Source organism: Oncorhynchus keta, chromosome 11 (genome assembly GCF_023373465.1).
Source record: "Oncorhynchus keta strain PuntledgeMale-10-30-2019 chromosome 11, Oket_V2, whole genome shotgun sequence".
In the NCBI taxonomy this organism is placed as follows: domain Eukaryota; kingdom Metazoa; phylum Chordata; class Actinopteri; order Salmoniformes; family Salmonidae; genus Oncorhynchus; species Oncorhynchus keta.
Genome location: NC_068431.1, coordinates 37918997 through 37936588, shown reverse-complemented (window position 1 = coordinate 37936588; position 17592 = coordinate 37918997). Strand labels below are relative to the sequence as shown.

At 43.5% G+C, this 17592-nt stretch overlaps 1 protein-coding gene across 4 annotated transcripts in view; it reads left to right on the top strand.

Annotated features, from left to right (window-relative positions):
* LOC118390195 (THO complex subunit 2-like) overlaps nt 1–17592 on the top strand; it is a 70363-nt gene that overhangs the window by 36390 nt on the left and 16381 nt on the right. For all 4 annotated transcript variants that reach the window (XM_035780521.2, XM_035780520.2, XM_035780519.2 and 1 more), the window contains exons 17-30: nt 2640–2733; nt 2882–2962; nt 3302–3398; nt 4063–4180; nt 4451–4630; nt 5098–5262; nt 5850–6125; nt 6598–6739; nt 7343–7500; nt 7636–7764; nt 8030–8161; nt 13391–13575; nt 15384–15559; nt 15714–15816. In XM_035780521.2, coding sequence (XP_035636414.1) covers nt 2640–2733; nt 2882–2962; nt 3302–3398; nt 4063–4180; nt 4451–4630; nt 5098–5262; nt 5850–6125; nt 6598–6739; nt 7343–7500; nt 7636–7764; nt 8030–8161; nt 13391–13575; nt 15384–15559; nt 15714–15816 — 2036 coding nt within the window. The remainder of the gene's footprint in view (nt 1–2639; nt 2734–2881; nt 2963–3301; nt 3399–4062; nt 4181–4450; nt 4631–5097; nt 5263–5849; nt 6126–6597; nt 6740–7342; nt 7501–7635; nt 7765–8029; nt 8162–13390; nt 13576–15383; nt 15560–15713; nt 15817–17592) is intronic.

The following is a 17592-nucleotide window of genomic DNA, read 5'->3' as shown; positions in this document are numbered from 1 at the left end:
CTTAAACTTCATCTTTAATGAGCTTCACAATAGCCCTTTGACTCTCAGATCAATTCAGTGTCTATAATGAATTCTGAGAGTCCCTACATAAGAATACAAAGATCTTTTATAGCCAAGATACACCCCTCTCAACTTACATGACGAACCACAGATCTTAGGAACTCTTCACAAAGGTCCTTTTACTTGAGATAGCCAGCTTTTACTCCCATAGCCAGATAGCATTAGCAATAAATTATCGTTCAGTTTGCTCTCTAAGACTAGGTTCTAATCTCGTTCCTGGTACTTCATAGTACAAATGAACATGAACTCATCCAATGGTATATATCAATTGTCAACTCTAGATACTCCCATCTCAAGTTTAATTTTTTTATTTTATTTTATTTTACCTTTATTTAACCAGGCAAGTCAGTTAAGAACACATTCTTATTTTCAATGACGGCCTGGGAACAGTTGGTCAACTGCCTGTTCAGGGGCAGAATGACAGATTTGTACCTTGTCAGCTCGGGGGTTTGAACTCGCAACCTTCCGGTTACTAGTCCAACGCTCTAACCACTAGGCTACGCTGCCACCCAGAGGGGACATACAATGGTTCCAGACACTGCCATACCCCCCCAATGGGAAAAGGAGGGAGTGACTGGCATACAGACATTGTGGAGACAATTAATTTGTTCCCCCTGTTAATCACGCCATCCCTTCACATGGTTTAAGAATAGGTGAAGACAATGGTCCATTCTGTCCTCCTCCCCTTCTGATATTCTGCATAGCACCAGATGGTTTAACAGATATATTCACATATGAAGACACGCCTGACCACTACCCTCTCTGGGCCCCAAAGGACTGAGCCCTAGCTGCTGAGAAGGGATACGTGCAACTGCCAACCCTTTAGTCCAAAGGGAAACATTCTAATGATGAGTATTTACATAAGCATATTATGTAAATAAAACAACTTATTTATGTTACCCAACTAATTCTGATTCATCCACCACACTTGTCTGTCCTAGCCACTCAGTAGCTTCCCATATAAGACTCTTCTAGCCCCTTCTTATTAATGGTATCTGTTGATTTTATTCATGCCGTACTACTCAAAAGTTGTCTTATTCTCTCAAACTCCTGTGGCTTATTTTTCGAAGTGTCATGTTTCTAAAATGTCTGTGCGAGAGTGAAGGTTTCCCATGAGAGAGTAACGGTTAATGTGATTGGATGTTAATTATTTGACTAGGCTACCTGTATTTGACATTGTGTTGTTATTTCGCTGAACACTAGATGGTTTAATTTTATTTTTGGCGGTGAAACGAGGCTACGAGGCGAGATAAAAACCTCATCCAAATGTATAGCCCCGTTGGAAAATGTAAATCTACTGTTTGAAAATGTGAAGAGAATCGCATTTGGATCACGTTTTTATTTGGTGTACCCCTGACGGCGTTGTGCGTATCCCAGTTTGGGAATAGCTGATCTAGAGCAACATATAATGACAGAAGAGAAGCTGCATATATCTAATTATAGACAAGTTGACTAACACATAGCTTACCAAAATATCGGAAATTATAAGCAGAAATATATCGAAAATAGGCACACAAAAAACATGCACCCCTGTCAAACTCGTTCCGCCCTCTGACTGTAGCCTACAGCGCATTTTCTATATTCGCGGGTTAGGGTCTGGCGGGGGCCTCAGATTTGAACTGTTTTATATATAGTCGTGCGGTTGCTGAAGAGTTCTTAGCAATAGCAATCTACTCGCTAAACGTATTTATTTTAGGCAAAGTGATTTACAAAAGTAAACATACTAGGAAACAAAAAGACACCTGGCATTTATCTTGGCTAGCCGATCTCTTTTGGAACGTTTGTCTTTCAGGGGCAGCGTCCTATTTTAAAATCTCAAAACAACATCCTTTAGAATTGCATTGCATTCATTTTTGTTTCTAAAGAATAGAATAATGACTTGCAAAGCTAAATTATATTACACAGCTTTTTAATACGTACATAAATGCAAAACAACCAAAATAAGTCCATTAATAGCTGAATATAGGGAGAACGCATGCCAATCTATTAGCCCTGCATAACTGCAATGCATTGAAGAACTACACCATGTCTGGACCAGTAGATATTCTGTTCGGGCCAGCAGAGTTCTTGGCCAACTGGCCCAATCGGGCCAGCGAGGAAAAAATGTAACATTGGACCCTGGTTTGTTTCACATGCAGCTACAGAGTGGTGGCGCATAGGCAATTTACTGTGCTGTGATTGACAAATAGCAAGCTTGACTAGTTTCTAAAAGCTGTTGAACCGACTGAATAAAGTCGATCCCTTATATCCTTGCCATTCATAAATCATACAACCTAGTTAAGTCCATGCTATCGCGCCTGGACAAGTAAACTAAAGATCTTGTTTATATTATATTTTCGCTTTGAAGTCCCATCAGGACTTGCCAGACAGTGACGTTAAAGTGAGTGACTCGTCAGTAGCCTATTGAATTGGTCATTTGTCTCCCTAATTTGCATACAGGTAGGCTTTTTGGCGATTCTGCAGATAAATGATGGAAACATTTGATGAAGGTGGTGAATCCTCCTTACTGCAGGAACAATAGGTAGGCTAGTGGAGAGAGCCTCACTCTGGTCTGTGTTGTATTATTGTTCCTCTCTCAGATCCTGTCTCAGATCCAGTGGTATGACAACCTCATCGGTCCAGTGGTAGACTCCCTCAAGTACCTCACCTCACTCAACTATGATGTCATGGCCTGTATCCTTACTCTGCCATTTTGTGACTAATGTATTTCTACACATTCAGTACTTTGTTTAACTATGTATTTGGAATGCTTTAGTCCAGCCATAGCAGTCAGAGTGTATTAAGACTTGCCGTGTTGTGCACCTTAACTCATTGACAATAGATTGCATTATTGAAGCGCTGGCCAATCCAGAGAAAGAGAAGATGAAACATGACGACACTACGATATCCTCCTGGCTTCAGAGTGAGTTCGCTACTACAGCAATTTGGGGGGAGTGTTTGACTTGGGTTGTGTTCAGGACAAAATATTTAGAAATGGTGTGACAAAGGGAGGTAACACCTGAATTTGTCCAATAAGAACACAGATTTTCGTTTTACGGTACAAAATGTTTCACTACAGTGTGTCCTACCGAACATGACCCTGATGTCACAAATCAGCTTTATTGTCGAAGGTGCATTAGGGTGTGCTTTTGTTCCATGTAGGTCCATCCCAGTACAACTCTAGTTGACTGTGTTTATGCAACATATGTCTGCTTGCTTGCTAACTAATGGACTGCTGACCTTTCTCCTGTCTCCTATCCAGGCCTGGCTAGTCTGTGTGGAGCTGTTTTCAGGAAATACCCAATCGAGTTGGCCGGCCTCCTCCAGTATGTGACCAATACGCTGAAAGCAGGGAAGAGGTAAGAATAACTCCTCATCAGGCAGACAGCCACCTCATTGACTTGCTGGCTCTGATGTGATTCATAGTGATGGAGTTTGTTGTTCGTAGTCAGTCAACTGGGTCCCCTCCGTCTCTGTCTGGCTAGTCTCTGGGCTTAGAGAGAGGGGCCTTGGCTGTTGTTGTGCCTCCCTGCAGGGCCCTGGCCTGGGCAGAGCTGCTGAGTAATGTGGTGTTGATGATGAGGAGGCTGCTGACTGTGTGGGTGTTTGGGCACCCATAGAGGAAGGGGGAGGGTAATTATCACAGCCCTGGTCTCCCTGTAATGGCTGGAGTCAGCAGGTAGTGAATCACACTGGGCTTCATGGCAACTTTCCCTCCCTCCCTCCATCCCTCCCTCCCTCACTCCCATCAGTTCAGATCAGTCCTTCTCCAGGGCCAGGAATGCAGGGGAAGTAAATAGAGGTGGCACTCTGCCATAGTGCCCATGAAACAGCATGGAAGGGAATAAATTATGTCGATTTGCTGGAATCTACTATTATTAGTGTGCTGTCCTTAGCTACTCCTACGATTTGTTTTCGCCCAACGATGGTTGTTGACACGTTTATTTTTGTGTATGTGCACATATTATTTGTTTGTCCGCATTCACAAATATACTTCTGTTGTGTTTCCCCCCCCCACTGCAGTTTTGACCTGCTGATTCTAAAAGAGGTGGTGCAGAAGATGGCCGGCATCGAGATCACGGATGAGATGACATCAGAGCAGATGGAGGCTATGACTGGAGGGGAGCAGCTCAAAGCTGAGGTACTGGGCCATCTTTAGTCTGACTTAAACGTTGAAACTATACACCATGACCAGCTCAAAGCTGAGGTACTGGGCCATATTTAGTCTGACTTAAACGTTGAAACTATACATCATGACCAGCTCAAAGCTGAGGTACTGGGCCATATTTAGTCTGACTTAAACGTTGAAACTATACATCATGACCAGCTCAAAGCTGAGGCACATTATATTAGTTGGCTATTGCTAAGCATGACTTGAAAAAGTTAAATTTTATTTTCTTTCTGTCCCCAGGGTGGTTACTTTGGTCAGATCCGTAACACTAAGAAGTCGTCCCAGCGTCTAAAGGATGCCCTGTTGGACCATGAGCTGGCTCTGCCCCTCTGTCTCCTCATGGCCCAGCAACGCAACGGGGTGGTCTTTCTAGAGGGGGGCGAGAAACACCTCAAACTGGTGGGAAAGCTCTACGACCAGGTATGAACTCATAACCCGCAGAGGGTAGGTAACTTCTTGTCCATAAGCTACATCAGGGGAATGGAGTTCTCCTTTTTCCTCATTACTACATTTCTTAAACATTACACAGCTGACAATTTATGTTTAGTTTAATTCCCCCAAGTTGCCTGGAAGCTGTGAGCTTTCCTCGTCGATAATCTCACACAATTGCCTCTGTGTGCCGTATTGGGCCACATTGATGGATGGTTTTAATGACCCGGGTTGTGTCCTTAAACAAATAAGGAAATGTGAGATTAATAACACACGGACATGGCTGTGTAATAAGGGACAATGAACTTCCTGGGATGTGTCAAAAATAGAACCTTATTTCCTATATAGAGCACTACTTTCAACCAGAGGCCATGGCCCTTGTCAAAAGTAGTGCACTAAAGAAGGATTAGGGTGCCATTCTGGACACACTGACTCTCCGCCATGTCCCCTGGCTACAGTGTCACGACACCCTGGTCCAGTTTGGTGGCTTCCTGGCGTCCAACCTGAGTACTGAGGACTACATCAAGCGTGTTCCCTCCATTGACATCCTGTGCAACCAGTTTCACACCCCCCACGACGCTGCCTTCTTCCTCTCACGCCCAATGTACGGACATCAGATCCTGGTGAGTAGTCTCCTGCCCTCTGGTAGTTCACCTTTAGCTTGTACAGTATGACCAATGGATACATCCGCAGTGAGTATATGTATCCAGGACACTACAAATAAATTCTATAGAAACTCATACGACTACAACCTTGAATTGATGTGAACTGTAATGCTTTGAGATCACTGGCCACGTAGTGTCCTGGTAGAAGAATGGTTTAGTTCCAGAGAGCGACAGACGCCCTCCTCCCATGTGCTGTGTAACCCGATTTACTGTCGTCCTGGCCGGGCGTGAAACATGCTGAGTTCCCCCTCTGCTGTCGTCACACGACATGGTCACGCCATCTGAACAATCACATCTGACACACATTCCTCATGAGGGGACCAACTCAGTCAGGTTGTGTGTCTGGGAACACATCAGACCCACTGTCCTGCTGGGAGTCATGTATAATACAGAACCACAGATCAGGCTGATTCAGGCTGCTGCTCTCACAGCCAGGGAGAACCAGACTGTATAATCTCCTATACTGAAACATATTGTATATCAATCCGTTTGTGAATCTTACCATGTAAAGGAGACCGTAACTGACTGTCCCCGCCTCTCCCCAGTCTAAGTATGATGAGCTGAAGAAAGCGGAGAAGAGCAACCGGCAGCAGCAGAAGGTCCATAAGTATGTGGCTGCGTGCGAGCTGGTGATGTCGCCGGTGCATGAGGCTGTGGTGTCCCTGCACCCGCCCCGCGTCTGGGACGACCTCCGACCCCAGTTCTACGCCACCTTCTGGTCGCTGACCATGTACGACCTGGCCGTGCCACACAACGCCTACGACCGCGAGGTGAAGAAGCTCCAGGTCCAGGTCAAGACCATCGAGGAGAACCCTGATGTGGTGAGTCACATCGTCAGGGGTGTGTTCATTTAGAGCACACAATGGAAAACAGCTGAAAAGATTTTGCTACGGAAAATGTAAATTAGCATTTCTTATTTAACCATGTAGTGGACAAGTCCAAGTAGTCCCTCCCTGTTTCAGTCCGTTTTCTTCTGTTTGGTGCCTAATGAACAGGACCCCAGGAATCTATCAGACCCCTTGATGACAATACTGCAGCACACAGAGAATTTTCTCATCTTCCAGTTAATCTCGCCCTCATCAACAGCACATTAAATGCCCTCCAAACACAGTCACACAGTTCATTGTGGTGGAATTGCAATGGTCTCCAATTATCACTTGACTTGGAGAGTTATGGTAATTGCACTATAATTGTATTGTGCTTCAGCTTCAAGTTGTTATTAGTGTTCTCTCTGTGTATGTGTTCACCCCATCTAAACAGCAGCCTGTCTGTCTGTCTGCTGTCTGTCTGCAGCCCATGAACAAGAAGAAAAAGGAGAAGGAGCGCTGCACGGCCCTACAGGACAAGCTGCAGGAGGAGGAGAAGAAGCAGCTGGAGCACGTCCAGAGGGTCCTGCACCGCCTCAAACTGGAGAAAGACAACTGGCTCCTCGCCAGTAAGATAGTCTCACTCACTCACTCACTCACTCACTCACTCACTCACTCACTCACTCACTCACTCAAGCGCACACTGCTTACTGCCCCTCACAGCACTCATCCCAGAAGACCCTCCCTCACCCAGCCTCCTTTTCCCATTAGAGCAGGCTCTGTTGTTGAGACCGTAACACCACAGAACTGCTAAGCCCCGTCAGCTCCCAGGGGGGTGCCTCAAAACCAGCCTCATCTTGTTTGTTTTAGCCCCGTTAACAAGCATAACCATGACCGAAGTAATTACATTAATATGGAGTTGTTTGATGATATTTCGCCATAGTCTGTTTTGGTGGATGTGGGTTATTGGCAGCTGTCAACTCTACCATTTCATTAACAAACACGTCTGTCATATTTAACAATATCTTTGTGCAGCTAACCCAAGCTAATTACATTTTAAATGAGTGTGTGTTTGAGCCTTCTCAAATCTTGTTTGAAGAATTAGTGACTCAAAAGATGAGTCATGGGAGTCATGACTGCAATTCTAATTCACTGTTCTTCTGTTCTTCTCCCATCCTCCTTTTTATAAATAATTTTCCTCTCTCCCTCCCTCTATTTTCTCCCTCGTTCAGAATCCACCAAGAATGAGACCATCACTAAGTTCCTGCAGCTGTGTCTGTTCCCTCGCTGTATCTTCTCTGCCATCGACGCTGTGTACTGCGCCCGCTTTGTGGAGCTGGTGCACCAGCAGAAGACCCCCAACTTCTGCACCCTGCTCTGCTATGACCGGGTGAGACATCTGTCCTCTTTCTGCCTCTTTGCCCTCTACTGTCTCAGGTTGTCACGTGTTATTATACCATGGGATTTTCAGCACTTCATTACTCTGTCCTGACCTCCTAACTGTGTTGCGTGGTCTTCTCTGCAGGTGTTCTCTGACATCATCTACACGGTGGCCAGCTGCACAGAGAACGAGTCGCGGCGCTACGGACGTTTCCTGTGCTGCATGCTGGAGACTGTGACCCGCTGGCACAGCGACCGTGCTGTCTACGAGAAGGTACCCACTACACACCTCTCTCTCACACACACACACACACACACACACACACACACACTACACCTTCTCAGATCTCAAGTGCATAGGGTATCGGCCTCCTAGGGGCTAGGAGTTGATTTGAGGCTGGGCAACATTATCTACTGATATTACTAACATTCACACAAGTGTGGAAGCTGTACAATGCAAATGTAACCATTGTTAACACTTCATCTTGTCTGTGTGTTGTCCACTCTTCATCTTGTCTGTGTGTTGTCCCCCCTTCAAGGAGTGTGGTAACTACCCAGGCTTCCTGACCATCTTCAGAGCCACAGGCTTCGACGGAGGGAACAAAGCCGACCAGCTGGACTATGAGAACTTCAGACACGTGGTGCACAAATGGCACTACAAGCTGACTAAAGTGAGTTCCTCCTTTTGTTTCAAAGCCTTCTGAAGAAGTCAACCCTGGTCTATTTGTCTTATTAACGGCTTTTTATTTAGCAACACGCATGCCCCTCCAACCTGTGAACCTGTCTTTTTACTGTGTTTGAGCGGTGCAAAATCCACTTGTCACCTAAATCTTGCTGGATTGATTGCTTTCATTTTACTCCTACGACTCTTTCATACTCTTGCTTGTGCCTGTCGCTTTTTCCCGTTAACGTTACGATCTCCAAAATGTTTGTAATGACCTGTCAAACACATGCTGGTGATGGCTGAAATGGGCTCAATGGAATGCCTTGTCTTTCTGTAGCATCTATAAGAATGCTGAAGCTTTGTCTGGGATTTAACACATTGTGTCGACAATTACATCACAAGAAAGATCACTTTATTTTGATGGCTGTTAATTTATTGTGGAATTGAAAAAAATACAAATTTAATACAGTTGACATGTTTACAAGTTAGGTGCGCAGAAATGAAAGCAACTTTGAATATGAACACTTGGATTATAGTGATATTATCAAGGGAAAGGGGGATACCTAGTCAGTTGTACAACGGAATGCATTCAACCCAACCCCTCTGAATCAGAGAGGTGCAGGGAGCTGCCTCAATCGACGTCCATGTCATCGGCTCCCAGGGCGCAGTTGTTGGAGGTTAACTGCCTTGCTCAAGGGCAGAACGCCAGATTTTTCTACCTTGCCGGCAAGGGGGACCTTTCAGTTACTGGCTCAACGCTCTTAACCGCTAGGCTACCTACCACCCTAGGCTACCTTATGTCTGATCTCACAATGTAAAGTATGCATAGATGGGTGTAATCTAGAGCCAAGCCTGTTGATTTTTAATCTGAGGGTACCCTGCTATTGAAACACTTGTGTTATACAACAGAAGGTGACAACAGTAGTGCTGATGCGGTGACTGTATTACTGCAACACTGGCAGTCACGAGTCATGACCACAGTCAAATTCCCTGTGACCATTGGTCAAGGTAATCCCAATCCAAAACTGTGCAAATGAATAGCCCTGATGAGTAGCCTAACAAACTTGCTTATGGCCCTGAGGAGTAGCCTAACAAACTTGCTAATGGCCCTGATGAGTAGCTTAACAAACTTGCTAATGGCCCTGATGAGTAGCCGAACAAGCTTGCTTATGGCCCTGATGAGTAGCCTAACAAACTTGCTCATGGCCCTGATGAGTAGCCTAAACAAACTTGCTAATGGCCCTGATGAGTAGCCTAATAAACTTGCTAATGGCCTGGTACTCAGCACTCTATTGGCCCTTTAATCACTCTCTAATCACTTCATGATTGAATTTGGGAGGCATAAGGTGATGCCTTACAGAGCTCGATTTGTCCTCTGCAAGCCTCCGGAGGCACCACAATTGCATCAAACCCTCCGTACGGAGCCTCCGGTTTGCAATTCCGGAGCAAGCATAAATTGGCTTTGAGACTCGGAGGGAGAGACCGTAACCATTAATCTCGCACTAAACTAACTTCTTGCTAGTTATTTATCATCCCATCCGATTACATAGTACCTGTCTTTTATTTATTATTATTTTTTAAATCACCTTTATTTAACCAGGTAGGCTAGTTGAGAACAAGTTCTCATTTACATTTGCGACCTGGCCAAGATAAAGCAAAGCAGTTTCACACATACAACAACACAGAGTTACACATGGAATAAACAAACATACAGTTAATAATAAAGTAGAAAAAATTATATATACATTGTGTGCAAATGAGGTAAGATAAGGGAGGTAAAGGCAATACAGAGGCCATGGTGGTGAAGTAATTACAATATAGCAATTAAACACTGGATTGTTAGATGTGCAGAAGTTTAATGTGCAAGTAGAGATACTGGGGTGCAAAGGAGCCAGGTAAATAAATACAGTATGGGGATGAGGTAGTTGGATGGGCTATTTACAGATGGGCTATGTACAGGTGCTGTGAGCTGCTCTGACATCTGGTGCTTAAAGCTAGTGAGGGAGATATGAGTCTCCAGCTTCAGTATTTTTTGGCAGTTCGTTCCAGTCATTGACAGCAGAGAACTGGAAGGAAAGGCGGCCAAAGGAAGAATTGGCTTTGGGGGTGACCAGTGAGAGATACCTGCGGGAGCGCGTGCTACGGGTGGGTGCTGCTATGGTGACCAGTGAGCTGAGATAAGGCGGGGCTTTACCTAGCATAGACTTGTAGATGACCTGGAGCCTGTGGGTTTGGCGACGAGTATGAAGCGAGGGCCAGCCAATGAGAGTGTACAGGTCGCAGTGGTGGGTAGTATATGGGGCTTTGACAAAACGGATGGCACTGTGATAGACTGCATCCAATTTGTTGAGTAGAGTGTTGGAGGCTGTTTTGTAAATGACATCGCCAAAGTTGAGGATCGCTAGGATGGTCAGTTTTACGAGGGTAAGTGAAGGACGCTTTGTTGCGAAATAGGAAGCCAATTCTAGATTTAATTTTGGATTGGAGATGCTTTATGCGAGTCTGGAAGGAGAGTTTACAGTCTAACTAGACACCTAGGTATTTGTAGTTGTCCACATATTCTAAGTCAGAACCGTCCAGAGTAGTGATGCTGGACGGGCGGGCAGGTGCGGGCAGCGATCGGTTGAAGAGCATGCATTTAGTTTTACTTGCATTTAAGAGCATTTGGAGGCCACGGAAGGAGGGTTTTATGGCATTGAAGATCATCTGGAGGTTAGTTAACACAATGTCCAAACAAGGGCCAGAAGTATACAGAATGGTATTGTCTGCGTAGAGGTGGATCAGAGAATCACCAGCAGCAAGAGCGACATCATTGATGTATACAAAGAAGAGAGTCTGCCCGAGAATTGAACCCTGTGACAGCCCCATAGAGACTGCCAGAGGTTCGGACAACTGGCCCTCCGATTTGACAGACTGAACTCTATCAGAGAAGTAGTTGGTGAACCAGGCGAGGCAATCATTTTAGAAACTAAGGCTTTTGATTCCGCTGATAAGAATGTGGTGATTGACAGAGTCGGAAGCCTTTGCCAGGTCGATGAATACAGCTGCACAGTAATGTCCCTTATCGATGGCGGTTATGATATCGTCTTGACTGTATCAAACCCGAGAGAAGCTAGCTAATTGAGGCTAGCCATCCCGTTACTGTGCTTCTCACCGTCGTAAAGTGAGTCTACACAACTCCTCAGATTGTAGTGTAAATAGCAGCCTACCTGTTGGCTTTTGGTTGTTGTAGCTTTTCTTTCTCATTTCATTTTTTAATTCTGTCTTCCATTGAGTCGATACCCTGTAACTTTCTTGCTATACAAGCAGCAATGCAGTTGTCTCTCTCCCCCCACTGGAAGGAGCAGAGTGCATCCCTTTTATTGCAACTTTTTCCAAATCATCATTATCAAGTTGCATCGTGCAGCCCTTATGTTTTCATTTCTAAGACATTCCCAAGTTTATAGGTCTATCACAACTAAATATTGTGTGGCTATATTAAATGGATTTATTCCACTTTTTTTGGAGCGTTGGACTAGGCAGGTAACCTAGTGGTTGGAGTGTTGGACTAGGCAGGTAACCTAGTGGTTGGAGTGTTGGACTAGGTAGGTAACCTAGTGGTTGGAGCGTTGGACTAGGCAGGTAACCTAGTGGTTGGAGCGTTGGACTAGGCACGTAACCTAGTGGTTGGAGCGTTGGACTAGGCAGGTAACCTAGTGGTTGGAGCGTTGGACTAGGTAGGTAGCCTAGTGGTTGGAGCGTTGGACTAGGCAGGTAACCTAATGGGTGGAGCGTTGGACTAGGCAGGCAGCCTAGTGGTTGGAGCGTTGGACTAGGCAGGTAACCTAGTGGTTGGAGCGTTGGACTGGGTAGGTAGCCTAGTGGTTGGAGCGTTGGACTAGGCAGGTAGCCTAGTGGTTGGAGCGTTGGACTAGGTAGGTAGCCTAGTGGTTGGAGCGTTGGACTAGGCAGGTAACCTAGTGGTTGGAGCGTTGGACTAGGCAGGTAGCCTAGTGGTTGGAGCGTTGGACTAGGCAGGTAACCTAGTGGTTGGAGTGTTGGACTGGGTAGGTAGCCTAGTGGTTGGAGCGTTGGACTAGGCAGGTAACCTAGTGGTTGGAGCGTTGGACTAGGCAGGTAGCCTAGTGGTTGGAACGTTGGACTAGGCAGGTAGCCTAGTGGTTGGAACGTTGGACTAGGCAGGTAGCCTAGTGGTTGGAGCGTTGGACTAGGCAGGTAGCCTAGTGATTGGAGCGTTGGACTAGGCAGGTAGCCTAGTGGTTGGAACGTTGGACTAGGAAGGTAGCCCAGTGGTTGGAGCGTTGGACCATTAACTGAAAGGTTGCAAGATCGAATCCCCGAGCTGACAAGGTAAAAATCTGTCGTTCTGCCCCTGAACAAGGCAGTTAACCCACTCTTCCTAGGCCTTCATTGTAAATAAGAATGTTCTTAACTGACTTGCCTAGTTAAATAAAGGTTAAAAAAATATATGCCTATTTATTTATTTTTAAAGGTGGTCCAAACATGTTTATGTTAATTCATTGTAAATTACCGTGAGACCGCTAGAAATTTGCATGACAATTTCTTGACTACCACAGCCCTTAACAACCGTAATTAATGAGTCAGTCTAGACGCCGCAGGTGAGTGCAGGTAGGCCTAGATGGAGCAAGGTTGTCGGTCGTTGCTCCCTATAGCACCCCTTTATGTTAATGTTTCATATATGTAAATACAACCGGTGTGTTTATGAAAATGAGGCACATATAATTGTCTTTATTTTAACACATTTTTTTTTATCCTGATACTATTAGAAAATGTATATATGAGTGCATTCTAAGAAAAATAAGATGACATTTGACAATAAATAGAATACCATGAATTCCCACCAAACTCATTATTTGTCTGTGTCAGTACAATGTCTTATGTGCTATAATTCAGTCAAAATCTAATGGATTTTAAACATTTTAAAAGTTTGCAGTATCATCATCCATTGTCCAACTGTTGAATTTATTATAATTATTTTTTTAAACTTTTAACAATTTTGATGACTGTTGCTAATTCATTTACTACCATTGTTCAGAATGTTATACTTTAATTGAAAAATAAACGTAACAGACAATGCTAGCAGGAAATTGTACCCGCTCTGACTGAGAAGCTCCTGAAACATGACGACTCCTGTCTCCTCTGTATGTACAGTATAATCAGAGGTCAGTGGATGCAGCAGTAACAATATACCCCTCTCTCCTTCTGTTCCCTCCAGGCATCAGTCCACTGCTTGGAGACGGGGGAGTACACCCACATCCGGAACATCCTCATCGTGCTGACCAAGATCCTGCCTTGTTACCCCAAAGTGCTGAACCTGGGCCAGGCGCTGGAGTGCCGCGTCCACAAGATCTGTCTGGAGGAGAAGGAGAAGAGGCCAGACCTCTATGCCTTGGCTATGGGGTAACACAGAGTCCACCAGTCATGTTGTTTCCAGTGCAGCACAGTCAGACCGTTCACTAGCATTGTGGGGTTTTAGTTTATTGTGGAGTGCAAGTGGCATGCATTTTGCTGTTAGGTTTGTCAGTTTGTTGTGTAGCTAGTACCCACAAAGGGTGGTGTTAAATAGAGGTGTGTACTTTTAACTACAGGGATATAGATTAAGTGGTATTGGATGAATTATCATTAGGGAAGGTATAGTTACACTTTTATCCAGATGTTATTTACAATGGGAAATCTAAACAGGATTATCTAAACAGAGTTTTGAGATCAGGTAAGTGATCTAGGTACTTTGTCTTGAAGTCAGTATTAGAGGATGAGGCTTAATGGAACTCAATTAGTCATGTGATGCTGCTGTAAAGCACTGGAGACTGATAAAACAATCCTCTACAAAGCTTTATGGCATGTACCTGTCAAATCCTCACTTAGAAACACACACGGGTCCCGTGTACATTTCTGTGTGTTTGGAAAATGTGGCACCGGCAATTTGACGGCAACATTTTAATTTGCATTGGGTGTGTAACCTGATTAGGGTTTCCACCGACAGTGCTCAGAAGGACAGAAATCACATTTAGAATATGGTAATTCATATTAACAGAACATGCAAGTCAAGGATGCAATGATCTGCTTACTGAATTCTGATGTGTACTTTAAACATGTTAGAATAACTGCCCGCAATTACTTTTCATCAGCCAATAAGATGAGTAGCAAACAGCAAAATCATTCGCCTATATCAATCTATTATAGAATAAAAGTTTAGGCTACCTATTTTATTCATCAGCTTGTCAAGAAAATAATTGCCAGTTCCAAACAGTCTCTGTAACAGTTGTGGGACGATAGATCCCAGATTCATACAACCAGTAGGCCTAGGCTACATAAAAAGATGTTAAAAAGCAATTAGCGGGAAAACACTGTTGTCAAAAGGGCACTGCACATGTGAGCGGTTTCATATGACAGAGATGAAAATATCTGTTTGAAATGTAGAAAGAGCGGAGATCTAATAGCCTACTTTGAAGCGAGGTAAGACATGGCTCATATCAACACGTTCAGGTTTCAAACAATTAAGTATGTTTTCAAAATGCATACTACCTCCAGCTCATTGCAAATTTGTGTGTGATGCGCTGAGGAAGCCTGCCTGCCTTTGAAGTTTGATGTAGCATAAAACGGTCATTTGAACGGTCATTCAACTCGGGCCTCTTTCTTGAGCTCCGACTTTCTGAAGTTTGCTGACGTCATTTGACCTTATATCTTTCCAGAGTTCCTAGTTGTCTTGAAAGCACCTCAAGATGCTGTAGCAGCAACTCTTCCGCTGTCTGACAGAATTTCCACTCAAAGCCTCTATCTGTATGCTGTACACGTGTGATAAGATACATTATGAATATACTGTACACACACGCCAATTTCATTCCACTAAATTATGCAAATTCACCTATAGACCGATAATCATGACCAGTCAAATGTATTTCCATCGATTAATAGACTAAAAAGCTTTATTTTGTAAGGGGATTATTTATTTATTTTTGACAATTGGCTGGCACCAATTTTATTTATTGTGTTTTCAAATTTTGTATTAGATAAAAGCTGGCCATTACCGGCGAACGGAAACCCTGTGTGTGTGAAAGTGGAAAGATATTATCTTATTATTTGCCTAGGTGGGAGTTTTGTGTTTCTGTGGTGTGTCTATGGGAGTTTTAGTTTGGCATGTGAATGGGGTGTGATGCTGTGTGATTGCCCTGCCTGTACCTTGTGTAAACTCTCCATGCATCTTACAGCTATTCTGGCCAGTTGAAAGGCAGGAAAGTGCACATGGTCCCTGAGAATGAGTTCCACCACAAGGAGCAGCCGGTGCGTAGCGCCACCACTGCCAGCCAGCTGAACGGCCCTGGCACCACAGCCAAGCCTGCCACCAACGCCAGCAAGATGGAGGAGGGAGCCTGCGAGGACGCTGGTGAGTGGGTCTGCCCTTCTGTCACACGATAAGCTGAAGGGGAAATATTAGAACCCCCCCCCCGACAGGTGTTATAGTTTGAATCAGCATGGGGACATTTGTTTTATTGAAAGGACCATTGTGTTCATGCTGTTGCTGTTTTGTGTTTTGGTAGACCGATCCAAGGATAAATCTCAGGGGACGGCGAAGCCAGTGAACAAAGCCAACAGCACAGTGGCCAAAGTGACCACCAGCAATGGGAATGGTGCTCCTAACAGGTAAGCATGGAGGCTAGCCAACAGAGGCCAACAACTATATTTATTTACTGTTCTCAACTATTACACTATTGCTCATTAATAAGTTGTTGTTTTTTTAAGAAAAGAAAAAGCAAGCTGAATAACAATCAATTGTTTGAATATTAGTCAGTCATTGAATCCCCAGACTGGAATCTAACAGCACTTTTAACTGGTTGATATTGTTAGGTTCTAAATTAATCTTGTAAAATTTCAGACAGTTGGTAAAGCTCAAAACAAGTATATTCACCCATTGGGTCATTCAGCTACACAGACAAAGACATATTCCTACCAGTGGTAGTATATATATGTCCCAATTTGAGTGGAGTCTCCCCCTTCTCATTAAATATTACATATTTATTACTAGGCAGGAAGTTAAGTGATGTGGGCAATAAACTGTTCCTTCTCCCTTAATGTGACCTGACCTCGGCCCCCCATTCCTCACTAAACCACATCTCTCCATCAGTGCCTGCCAACATGTGATTGCCTTTCCTTTAATCAGTACATTCCAGCTTAATTGCCTCCACCATATACAATCTTCCTACAGATATTAACTTCTGATGTAGAAACCAGACTATGGAACTCAATATTTCAATAGGATAGATACCTGATAATTAACGGTATTTAAAGTTCTGAGTCAGAACCCATCCATATAAAGTCTAGACATCTAAAGTTTTGCCTCATGTATTATTCTATCCACGTATTAAAGTATGATTCTATCCAGGTATTAAAGAAGGACTCTATGATTCTATCCAGGTATTAAAGAAAGGACTCTATGATTCTATCCAGGTATTAAAGTATGATTCTATCCAGGTATTAAAGTATGATTCTATCCAGGTATTAAAGTATGATTCTATCCAGGTATTAAAGAAGGACTCTATGATTCTATCCAGGTATTAAAGAAAGGACTCTATGATTCTATCCAGGTATTAAAGTATGATTCTATCCAGGTATTAAAGTATGATTCTATCCAGGTATTAAAGAAGGACTCTATGATTCTATCCAGGTATTAAAGAAAGGACTCTATGATTCTATCCAGGTATTAAAGTATGATTCTATCCACGTATTAAAGTATGATTCTATCCAGGTATTAAAGAAGGACTCTATGATTCTATCCAGGTATTAAAGAAGGACTCTATGATTCTATCCAGGTATTAAAGAAAGGACTCTATGATTCTATCCAGGTATTAAAGTATGATTCTATCCAGGTATTAAAGTATGATTCTATCCAGGTATTAAAGAAGGACTCTATGATTCTATCCAGGTATTAAAGAAAGGACTCTATGATTCTATCCAGGTATTAAAGTATGATTCTATCCAGGTATTAAAGAAGGACTCTATGATTCTATCCAGGTATTAAAGAAAGGACTCTATGATTCTATCCAGGTATTAAAGTATGATTCTATCCAGGTATTAAAGTATGATTCTATCCAGGTATTAAAGTATGATTCTATCCAGGTATTAAAGAAGGACTCTATGATTCTATCCAGGTATTAAAGTATGATTCTATCCAGGTATTAAAGTATGATTCTATCCACGTATTAAAGAAGGACTCTATGATTCTATCCAGGTATTAAAGAAGGACTCTATGATTCTATCCAGGTATTAAAGAAAGGACTCTATGATTCTATCCAGGTATTAAAGAATGACTATTATTCTATTCAGGAATTAAAGAATGACTCTATGATTCTATCCAGGTATTAAAGAAGGACTCTATGATTCTATCCAGGTATTAAAGAATGACTATGATTCTATCCAGGT